This window comes from Dama dama, chromosome 8 (genome assembly GCF_033118175.1).
Source record: "Dama dama isolate Ldn47 chromosome 8, ASM3311817v1, whole genome shotgun sequence".
Taxonomy (NCBI): Eukaryota; Metazoa; Chordata; class Mammalia; order Artiodactyla; family Cervidae; genus Dama; species Dama dama.
Genome location: NC_083688.1, coordinates 1,250,920 through 1,262,298, shown reverse-complemented (window position 1 = coordinate 1,262,298; position 11,379 = coordinate 1,250,920). Strand labels below are relative to the sequence as shown.

The window sequence follows — 11,379 nt, the reverse complement described above, 5'->3', positions numbered from 1 at the left end:
CAGGGCGGGAGAGAGCTGCTGACTGCAGGGCATGGGAGGGTCTCAGCCTGCGGGCCTGCGATGGCCCAGGGGGTGAGTGTCCTGGAGTAGCCAGGGAAGGACCACGGGCTGGGGTGCCCAGCGGGGAGCAGTCTGCCAGCAGCCCGGGCTCCCCGATCAGCTGATGCACAGATCTCAGCTGGGAGAGGGTCCAGCTCACAGCTGCCTCCTGACGAGGGGCTGTGTCTGCTCATCGGATGCTCCAGCATCGGAACCCATCCACCCTGACCACCGCCCCTTGCCTCAGCCACACCCACTGTGGTCCAGGCCACCAGCACCTAGATTGTGGCAACAACTTCCCGGGTGGTCTCCTGGCCCCCACACTTCCACCCCCGCCCGCACACATTTTCCTCCATTTAGCAACAAGGAGATTGTTACAAAGCCAGAGACAGGCCATCAGTTCTCTGCTCAAAACCCTCCCGTGACTCCTCCTGTCACCAAGGAAAGGCAAGGTCCCCCCACGATCCGACCCAGTGACGCATGAGCAGCTCCCGGGTGCCCCGCCCTCCGCTCCAGCGGCCCCCTTGCGCTTTGCACATGGTGCTCGCTCCACCCAGAACGTTCTGCTGCCTCACATGTGCTCCTCCTGGCTCTTCGCTCAGGGAGGCCTCCCCAGCCTGCTTAACATCGCCGTGCCCTCCCCAGGACTTCCCACCTCCAACCCACCACGTCATTTCTGTCCAGAGCACGGACACCATCTGACACGTTTTGCTTAGTTATCTTCTGTTCCTTCTGCAGCCCCCATGGAATGGGGAGGGGGCAGATGTGCACACGGTATGGTTCACCAGTCTACTCCGTGTCCAGCCCCGGCACACGAAAGTGAACGTCGCGACCCCATGGACTAGAGGGTAGCCATTCCCCCCTCCAGGGGATCTTCCCAACCCAGGGGTCGAACCCAGCTCTCCCACATTGCAGGCGGATTCTTTACCAGCTGAGCCGCCAGGGAAGCCCAAGAATACTGCAGTGGGTAGCCTATCCCTTCTCCAGGGGATCTTCCCGACCCACGAATTGAATCAGGGTCTCCTGCATTGCAGGCAGATTCTTTACCAACTGAGGTGTCAGGGAAGAGTGAGCTTTCAATGAACACTGAATGGAAGGCACTCGGTTCCCAAGGCAGGGATTGTTTACCATCCCCTTGCTAGGACACACAGGGGTTAAGGCGCGTGCCAGACGTCACACAGCTAGTGAGCGGGGAAAGCACAGTTGGAACTTCGTCTCCCAAGTTTTGCTCTTGGGGGCAGAGTCACCCGGGGGCTCAGAGCCTGGCTGTGGTGGCAGACAGACCTCAGGCTTTGGCCTTGACACTTTCCGGGAAGCTGCTTAACGTCCCGGTGCCTCGGATCCCTTACCTGCAAAACGAGGCAAACAGAACAGCTAGTCAGAGCACGGCCGTGAGGATGAAACGAGCTGGGGCACCCCGCGTGCTTGCGGTTATTATTACTCTGATCAGTATCTAAAGCGAGGGTCTCCTCTCCTATGCGAGGCACGTCCTCCTGGCGTCTCGGGAGCCGCTTCCGACTCCCCCAACCCCGCCTCGCTCTGTTGTCAGAGGCTTGCGAGAGGAGCTGGTGACTGATATGATAATTTCACTACAGTAGCGGTCAGTCAATTGCTCGGTGACGGATTTCATGGGCCCCACCACATCTCCCGGGTCCCCTTCTGCTGAGTGAGCTGCGGGGCTGGGATCTAACAGAACCGCAGAGCTCTCATATGCTAACGAGGAGGGGTTTCTTAATATGAACAGTCTGCCTCAAATCGTTTGGAGCAAGGCTGAGTAGGACGACACAAGGAATCATCACTGAGCTGCCAGGGGAGGGTCTTTCCAGCGCTTTCCATGGACTTCCTGGAAATAAGTATTATTAATACCACTTGTCCTTGGCACTCCTACAAGGTCTCATCATCCCCATTTTAGAGATGAGGAGACTGAGACCCGGGGTGAAGGGATGCTCTAAAAGACACACAGCAGGCTTTGGCAGAGCTGGACATGAACACAGGCCTGTCGGATCCGAGGCTGCAGGCTTGTCCATCCTCCCAGGCACACTCTACCTACAGTTCCTGTCCCAGGAAAAGTCCTGTCCAGCTCCACCTGAGAGTCGCACCCAGACAGGGCATTCAATTAACTTGAGCAATGAGATAAAGACCTGTTCTTTATCCTGTTTGTGCTTAGAAAGCCCCGCGCCCCCCCGAGCCCCGCCCCGTTCCCATTAGAGGCCGGCAGGACAGGAATGAGCCTCCCTTTGATAGAAAACGGGAATCTGAGGCCCAGAGAAGGTGGGTACGTCTGGACCAGATGCAGCTGGTCAGCGCCCAGGGCCAGGGTCCCTGCAGACACAGCTCCCCTCCCGCTCCCCGGAACCCACACTGGACACTCACCCTCCAGGAAACAAACTGTCCCCAGGCGGCCCGCTCCCGCGAGGGCCTCGCGCGCTCCCCCCTGTGCCCTGCCCTCCCTCAGCCCTGGCACACGGGCACCCCGCCTGCCCTCCCTTTCCGCGTGCCTGTCCTGGGCACAGTGACGCCTATAGACCTGCTCACCTCTGAGGCTCCAGCAGCCAGCACGGGGCCTGAGAACCACGGGGCTCGAGGGGCGTGTGAAAGGAGTGGACGAGGGAATGACTCCTCCAGTGGGGATCCCACCAGCTGGTCAGGACCCGGCTGAAACGTCCCCTCCTTGGCGGCTCTTGCCCTGGGTTCCCGGAGCATCCCATAGACACTCATCGAGCTGTGTGACCCCATCCCGGGAGGCCCACCTGCCCCTTGGCTTCCCTCCTCCCTGCATGCCAGTGCTGCCACCATTAAGTATGGAGGGGAGGACAGAAGCGTGGGTGGGGGGCGGACAGACACGTGGACAGACGACAGAGAGATGGATGGGTGGATAGGCGGAGAGAACACGTCCCTTCTGGGTGGTGGGTTGGGTTTGTTTTTTTTTTTTTTTCCCTGTAGGCAGCTCTAGAAACCCAACAGTGGAGATTGAACCAGGGCCCAGCTGCCCATCCCACCCTCAGCCTGAGCTCTGCTCCCGCCCCCTGAACTCACCTCACCCTCCCTCACACCCTAGGGGTCTCAGTCACCTCCCTGCAGAGCTCTACTGCCCATAGCAACAGCCCCAGACCCCCACCCTTCACACAGTGAAGCCCTCTTCTTTTTTTCCTCCCAGACTTTCCCAATAGATGCCAAGGCCTGTGCCTCCACACCATTCCAGAACTGGGGCCCAGCCTTTTCTTCCAGAAACATTCAGAAAAGAAGCTCCCAAGAGCCCCTCTCTAGCAGGAGAGGACTTTCTGGGGTGACGGGAACAGTCATATCGATGCTGTCGAATGCAGTCGGCATAAAACCTCGTGTGTGCGGCACCTCGTGTCACACTAGAAATGTGGCTAATGGGATTGAAAAATAAAATAAAATCCGCAATATTTCATTTTAATTAATTAAAAAATTAAGTAGCTACATGAGGCCATCGGCGACTACGCCAGACAGCCCACAGATCTAGGGCCTGTTCTCACACTGCCGAGCCTCAGTCCTTCCTGCTGGTTCCAGAACAACCTGGGACAGTGGCAGCTGCTCTCTTTCCTCGTTGTCTAGTCACTGAATCGTGTCCAATTCTTTGAGACCCCACGGACTACAGCACACCAGGCTCCTCTGTCCTTGGCTATCTCCAGAGTTTGCTCAAACTCATGTTCATTGAGTTAATACCACCCAACCATCTCATCCTCTGTTGCCTCCTTCTCTTGCCCTCAATCTTTCCCAGCATCAGGGTCTTTTCCAGTGAGTCGACTCTTCGCATCAAGTGACCAAAGTACTGGAACTTCAGCTTCAGCACTAGACCTTCCAATGAATATTCAGGATTGATTTCCTTCAGGATGGACTGGTTTGATCACCTAGCAGTCCAAGGAACTCTCGAGAGTCTTCTCCAACACCACAGTTCAAAAGCACCAATTCGTCAGTCCTCAACCTTCTTTATGGTCCAATTTTCACATCCATATATGACTACTGGAAAAAACATAGCTTTGACTATATGGACCTTTGTCAGCAAAGTGATGTTTCTGCTTTTTAATATGCTGTCTAGGTTATCACGTCTCAAACAAAACAAAACTAAAAAGCAACCCGTAACCCAAGCACTGACATTATTCTTGCCTTTTATTCCAGCATCTCCCAGAGCGCCAATATGTACAAACTTCATTTATACACATATAATATACACCATATATACGTATTTATATATATTCACACACCAGCCCACACGCTCTCATACACTCACACGCACGCACCCTCCTAGGAGGGTCGTGTGGCCGCCCTTGAGCCCTGCTCAGGCCCCAACAAGAGGTGCTGGGCTTGCCAGGCAGTTGTGAGGTTTTGTGTTTTTTTTTTTTTTTTTTTTTGCTTTTAAAAAGAAGGCCATCTCCTCAGGAGGTGTCCTCCCTCTCCCCAAACCCAAACCACTCCCCTAAACGCTGAAATTGTTTTTTTCTTAAAAAGGAAGGTTTCCCTCTGCTCCACTCAGGTAGATGGTGGAGTTCCAGGCCTGTCCTCGCAGCCCCGTGCAGGCCCCTTGAGGGCGAGGCCACCCAGTGCTCCCTGGGGACCCTGAACAGCAGGAAGGGCCCACTGCAAGCTGAGAGTCGGGCGGGCTGCAGCCAGGCCTGCCGCCACGTGGCCTGGGCGGGGCTACAGAGTGGCCTGGGAGGGGCTACGGTGTGACCTGGGCGGGGCTACAGCATCAGGGGCGCCTGCCAGATGAGGAGGGTGCTGTCCGTCTCCCCGCACGGGGCCAGCTTCCCGGGGCTGCCCGCTGCGCTGCCGAAGTTGCGGTAGCCGCGCCCCCCAGAGATGATGGCCACGGAGCAGATCTCCTTGCGGTGGGCGTCGCGGGCACAGGGCCGGTTGCGCACCCAGACGTCAGGGTCATCCACCATCTCATAGATGGAGCCGTCCTCCTCGCTGTGCTCCAGGGCCGAGCCGTTCGCGGGCTCCGGCTCCCGTACGGACAGCAGCGGGCCCGGGAGGTGGGAGGTGGAGCGCAGGCGGTACTGCAGAAGGATGCCCTTCTTGCGGATCAGCTCCCCGCCCACGTGGCTCGCGGGCGCCGGCTCGGGAGCCGGCCCATCCACCTTGTCCTCCTCGGCCTGCTGCCCCTCGGCCTCCTCCTGGTCGCTCCGCAGGATATCAGGGGCCAAGATGCTGGTGGCCACGGCCAGGAAGGCCACGGGCCCACAGTGCCCGTTGAGCGAGACCATGCCTTTCCCTGCAGGAAGGGGGCAGAGAGAAGGGGCCCAAAGGCCCAGAGTTTTAAAGATCCATTGAGTCTGGTGGAGAAGGAGACGACAGAGGATGAGACGGTTGGATGACATCACCGACTCAATGGACCTGAGTTTGAGTAAGCTCCAGGAGTTGGTGATGGACAGGGAGGCCTGGAGTGCTGCAGTCTATGGGGTCGCAAAGAGTCGGACACAACTGAGCGACTGAACTGAACTGAGTCTCTTGGAGAACTTCCTGGGTTTCATTTTTGGCTTATTTGGGTTACTGCGATCTATGTTGGCAGCTTCCCGGAAGGCCATGGGTCTGGAGGAGTGCTTGGAAGAGTGGGGGAGGGGGACACAAGTGACTTTATAAACCACATGGGGAACCTTGGTGTGGAAGCACCTGCAGCTCCCTGCCTGGGCGATCCTCACGTCTCAGTGCCTTTGCCCAAGCCATCGCCTCTGCCCAGAGAGCCTTTCGCATCCACCTGACTCGACAACTAGGGCTTGAGGCCTGGCTCAGCCCCTCCACAGGGCTCCCTCCTTGCCTTCACCCATAAGAGATGATCACTCCTGTCTCTGTGCTCCACTGACCCCAGGACACCTGCCATCATGGCACTTGCTGCCCTGGCTACAAGCCACCCCGACCGGGCTGTCAGTGTGTGGGGGCAGGGTCTCTGCCCAACACATCCCTGCAACCCCAGGACGGATCCTGGGATGGGAAAAATGACCTAGTGATGAGACCACGAAAGCTGTAAGTCCCACGGTTTAGGAAGAGGGTCTTCTTGGGCAGAGAGGCTTACAGTCTGCCTGGGGCTGGTCTCCCCCGGGGCATCTCCCTCCCACTCCATGCAGGCCTGCCCTCCTGCAGAAGCCGGAAGAGGCCACGTCATCATCCACCGCTCAGGGAAGAGGCAGAGAGGGGGCCCAGAGCCCTGGGGTCTTCCCTGACCCTAGATCCTAGCATCATGTCAGGGCGGCCCCTCCTCTAACTCAGGCAAACACAGCTGCACATGGACCTCCGCCCCCGCGAGCCCCCGGTTATTTCTGTCTCTGGAGCTGGGACGCGTGGCAGCCACTGTGGTGAGAGCGGGCAGAGGCCGGCGGCACCTCTCCTGTTGGCCGGGTGTCTCGGCCAATCCGCAGACCATCGGGCCAGTGTGCCTCCCACGCCCACTGCCGGATGAGGCAATCGAGTCTCAGAAAGAAGACCTGCACGGAGACTGCAGGGGCCAGGTGATTTAATTCCACCGAGCCACCAACAGTGAGAGAGGACACTGGGGAACGGACCCCAGTCCCCAGATCAGAAGAGAGTGCACGCATCTGGGCCCAAGACCCAGCCTCCCCTGGCCACGTGCAGCTGACCCCCGGGTCTCACCTGTGATCTTAGGGATGCCTTCCAGCCGAGGCACCGGCAGCAGCACGATGACCCCCTGGTCGGTGCCCACCCAGAGCAGACCCTGGCAGATCAGGAGGCTGGTGACACACAGGTGCTTCTGGCCTGCAGAGGGAGAAGCCAGCATGAGCTGCAGGGCCTCTTGGGGGATGGCGGTGCGTGGGGGCCCCAAAGCTGAGAGGATGGCTCCTCGGGGCGGCTCTCCTGGGACAAGCAAGAAGCTGGACAGCCTTGGGGTTGAGGAGTGGGGCCTGGGAGGCTGACCTGGTTGGCGTCTGGCCCTGGGCCCCCCAGCTGAGCACCCCACCCCCCCCAGCCTCAGTTTCCTCCTGTGTAAAGCGGGGCTGCCTTGAGGATACGATGAGGGAACGTCACAGTGCTGGCCCACGTCGGCTCTCGATGCAGCGGCCGGCTCTCCCGGCACGAGGTGCAGGCTGAGGCCCGCCCATGCCAGGGACATAACCGGCCAGCTGGGGAGTAGAGAGAGGCCTGGGGAGGTGCGGGTTGAGGGTAAAGCAGACAGTGCAGAAGGGACGTGTGAGCAGGGGTCTGGGAGAGCTGGCGGCCCTGTGGGTTCCAGCCCGGGCTTGACATGCTGCCCACACAGGCCTTCCTCCGGCAGGGGCCCAGCTGCAGTCCCCGGGCCCCGCGGGAATGGGCTCTCAGCGCCGGGAACTAGTGTGTTTCTGACGCCAGTCCAGACTTGCAGACCGCTTCTTGTCCAGTCACCCGCTAGGCTGGCTCTGCCTTTGATGGGGAGCAGTGACGGGGGAAGGTGGGTCCCTGTGCCCTTCCCGGGGGAGGCGCGGTGTGGGCCACACAGCCCTGGCCGAAAGCAGGGCACCAGGCGCAGGCTCCAGATCCAAACCCCGGCTTGGCTACTTCCTGGCTCCATGTCCCAGGGCCGGAAACAAAACCCCTCTGTGCCCAGGTTCCCTCACTGCACAGGGCGACAGTGATGACATTTCACAACCTTGTCCTGAGGAGTAAATGAGCCAGTAGCTGCGAATCACGTAACCCAGAGCCTGGCACAGGGCATACATGGGTGGGTGCCAGCCACCATCATTGCTACTCTATTGCTAACAATTTCGGGTCATGAGGGAGGCACTGGGGGCCCAGGCCTGCCCTCCCAAAGGGCTGTCTCACCTCCAGCCTGGATCCTTCTGCCCGCTGACAGACCTAGTCTCTCCTCAAATCCCAAGTCACGCCACGACATGAGAAGTGATGCTTGGAATAGGGGGTTCTCAAGCTGGGCTTGCGTCAGCACCAGCAGGAGAGCCGACACCCGCGCGCCAACCCTAGAGGGGAGCCCGCATTTCCCGCAGGTTCCCAGGGACACCCAGGCTGCTGGTCCCGGGGCCACTCTGTGAGAAATACTGCCTTGCAGTTTCCAAAGCACTTCACACACCTGCCCCAGCCCGATACAAGCCTTGCAACAGCTGAGAGGTGAGCACAACCTGGATGCTGTGCCCATTTTCCAGATGAGGATGTTAAGGTCCAAAGAGGTCACCCAGCTGGTGAGTGCGGGGCGGGGCGGGGCAGGGGCGGGGGGAGAGGAGAAGAGCTCGAGTCCGTCACTTTTACACGCTGATGCTTTCACACTGCCTCTCTGCTCTTTCTTTGGCCTTGCCTCATGGCAAGTGGGGCCTCGGTTCCCTGACCGGGGATTGAACCTGCGGCCCCTGCACTGGAAGCTCAGAGTCTTAACCTTTTGACCTCCAGGGAAGTCCCAGCCTCTCTACTCTTGAACAAACTGCGTGAGTTCCACACCTGCACGTGTATGGGCTTCCTCTGCAGAGCAGGGTCCCAGAGCAGACTGGTGCGGCTCCACAGTCAGCCCGGAAGGAGGGGTTACTAACGGGGTTCACACAGCATCACCTGATGCACTCAGCGCCCCGGCACAGCCCGGGACCTCCTGTGGGGGACACTGCACCTGGTGCAGGGGACCCCCACACAGTGCTGCCCCTGAGGAGCAAACATTCTGGAACTTTCTATGACAATGAAAATGTTCTCTGCCCAGTTTGGTGACCATCAGTCACATGTGGCTACTCACACTGGAAATGTGGCTAGTGGCAGACAGACTGAGTCTGTAATTTCACTTCACTTCAATTGTAATGGAAGCTACCGTATTAACGGGGGCTTCCGTGGTGGCTTAGACAGTAAAGAGTCTGCCTGCAGTGCAGAAGACCTGGATTCGATCCCTGGGTCAAGAAGACCCCCTGGAGAAGGGAATGGCTCCCCGCTCCAGTATTCTTGTCTGGAGAATCTCCTAGACCAGAGGAGGCTGGTGGGCTACAGTCCATGGGGTCTCAGAGTCAGACATGACTGAGCGACTCACACACACACACACACACACACACACACACACACCCATATTAATGGAGCCCTGAGGAGGCTGGTGGGCTACAGTCCATGGGGTCTCAGAGTCAGACATGACTGAGCGACTCTCACACACACACACACACACCCGTATTAATGGACACACACACACACATACATACCCGTATTAATGGAGCCCTGGGAGGGGAGGAGGAAGTGGAAACACAAGGAGTGCAGACACCAGCAGAGGACTCCAGGGGGACGAGCCAGACAGTGGGTGGGAGGAGGCCCGGGTTCCGTGCCTCACTCTGCTTCCCGGGAGGACGGGGGGCAGGAGACAGGAGACCAGATCTGATGACAAGGGGAGGCAGCCAGGCCAAGACCCAAGGGAAGCTCTGGAGACGACACGTGCAAAGGCCGGGTGATGGGAATGAGCCAGCGGCTCTGCGGAGGGCAGAGCCGGCGCGGCGGGGGCACCAGGCACCTCGAGGTGACCGAGGGAGGGCTGGAGGGCGGCCGGGCCGAGGTGAGGGCAGGGACTGTTCACTCAGCACGACGAGGCGCGGCTGGCGGGTCTGAGCAGGGGAGCAGTGCGCCGTGATTTTAGAGAGGCCTTTTGGGTGCCGCGTGACGGAGGATGGGGTGGGGTGCAGCGAGCAGAGAGACGAGCGAGGCAGGGATGATGGCGTCCGAGGCGCGCTGGTGACAGGGAGATGCTGAACCGACACTCTGCAGACAGGCCGGCCTGCTGACAGGCCGGGGGGAGAGGAGGGGAGGAAGGAAGGGCAGCCCCCAGCTCTTTCGTGTCCAGCAGCTGGGCGCAAGGCAGTGCTGCAGACGGACCGTGATGGGAGAGGAGCAGGCTGGCGGGACGTCCAATTCCGGACTCCATGGTGTCTGAGACGCACATTAGACACCCAAGTGGAGCTGTCGGCAGGCAGTGGGATATCTGAGTCCGGCGACACGATGCAGATTCCACAGGTCACATTCATAGTGTTGATTCCATGGGCAAATGCAAACCAGAGTGGGGGAAAGAAGCCGGCGTGTCGGGCTATTTCACAGACAGCGTCTGGGTTGGGGGAGCTGGGACTCTTCTCCACCCCCACACCAATTCAGAGACTGTAGGCCGCCCACCACCAGGGCTGGCTCCCGGGATGGTCTGAGAGCGGGTGCCGCAGCCCCCGGGACTCGGGAAGTGCAGGAAGCTCGGGCCGCGCGCCCCTCTCGTCTTCTCCTCGCGGCTCTGCTCAAGCTCCGTAAATGTGCTCTCGGCTCATTTACCGTTTGCCTCCCCAGATGTAAGCTTCCCGAGGGCAGCAGCCTATCTGTGTGTCGAAATTTATTCCCCAGCTCATTGATCAAACGCCCTGGCTCCTGGCAGACACGTGAAGGGGATCTGCAAACTCAGATCCAGGGAACAGACTAGTGGTTACCAGTGGGGAGAGCGAAGGCGGGAGGGGCAGGAGAGAGGTCGGGGCGGGCGGGGGGGGGGGGGGGGGCGGGTAGAAGGTACAAACCACTGGGAACAAAATAAATACTCGGCAAAGATACACCGCCCAGCACACGGAACAGAGCCAACATTTCACAGTAACTGCTGAAAGCGCACGACCTTTCCAAAGTGTGAATCGCCATGTTGCACTCCTGCAACTTCTGTAATTGTGTAAATCAACTACACTTTTTCAACAAATGCTTTTTAAAAGGACCTGTGATTAAACGAGAGGATGAATGAACGAAAGCAGAGAAGTGAACAAGGATGTGGACGCTGACGTCACTTAGCAGCTGCGTGAATCGATAAGCCACTTTCCACCATCGCTCAACAAACATCCCCTGCTCAATTTTATGATTATTAGAAATTTTATATATGTATATAATACACACTTTGTGTACATAAATATACACATATATACCCACACACTATAATGTATATACACACAGTTCAGCACAGCTCTTAGCCCATAATATACAATCAATAAGTGGAGGCTATTAGGAAAATGTGATTATTAAAAGGACCTAGACTCGAATGCTTTAAGATCAGCTCCATCAGAGCCAGAAATCCATGAAAATAATCAAAGCCAAGAGAAGGAGCAGTGGCAGATGTCTCCATCCTACATGCCTACCCTCCTTTTCCAGGGCCCTGGGGACCTTAGGACCAGCAAGAGACCATTTCCTGATGCCCTTCCCTCCCCTGAGCCCCTCAGACCACAGAAACCCGGCAAATGAGGGGAAGGCGGGGAGAAACCGCAAGAGGCGCCGGAACGGAGAAATGACTTCATCTGCAGACCTCGTTCCGGGCCCTTCCTCCTCCCGCTTCGCCTCGAGGAAAAGAGCGAGGCACTTCACAAACAGTCCGAAAGGGGAAAAAAAAAAGTCTAATGGTGGATAAATATTTTA

At 58.2% G+C, this 11,379-nt stretch overlaps 1 protein-coding gene across 7 annotated transcripts in view; it reads right to left on the bottom strand.

Annotated features, from left to right (window-relative positions):
- Nucleotides 1–4,058: 4,058 nt before the first annotated feature.
- The window catches only part of ARHGEF10L (Rho guanine nucleotide exchange factor 10 like), a 148,969-nt gene continuing 141,648 nt past the window's right edge, over nucleotides 4,059–11,379 (bottom strand). For 6 of the 7 annotated variants that reach the window (XM_061148023.1, XM_061148025.1, XM_061148026.1 and 3 more), the window contains 2 exons: nucleotides 6,652–6,774; nucleotides 4,059–5,278 (listed from right to left, as the gene is read on the bottom strand). In XM_061148023.1, the coding sequence (XP_061004006.1) occupies nucleotides 4,746–5,278; nucleotides 6,652–6,774 (656 nt within the window). In that variant the 3' untranslated portion in view covers nucleotides 4,059–4,745. The remainder of the gene's footprint in view (nucleotides 5,279–6,651; nucleotides 6,775–11,379) is intronic. The other variant, XM_061148030.1, reaches the window with a different exon arrangement.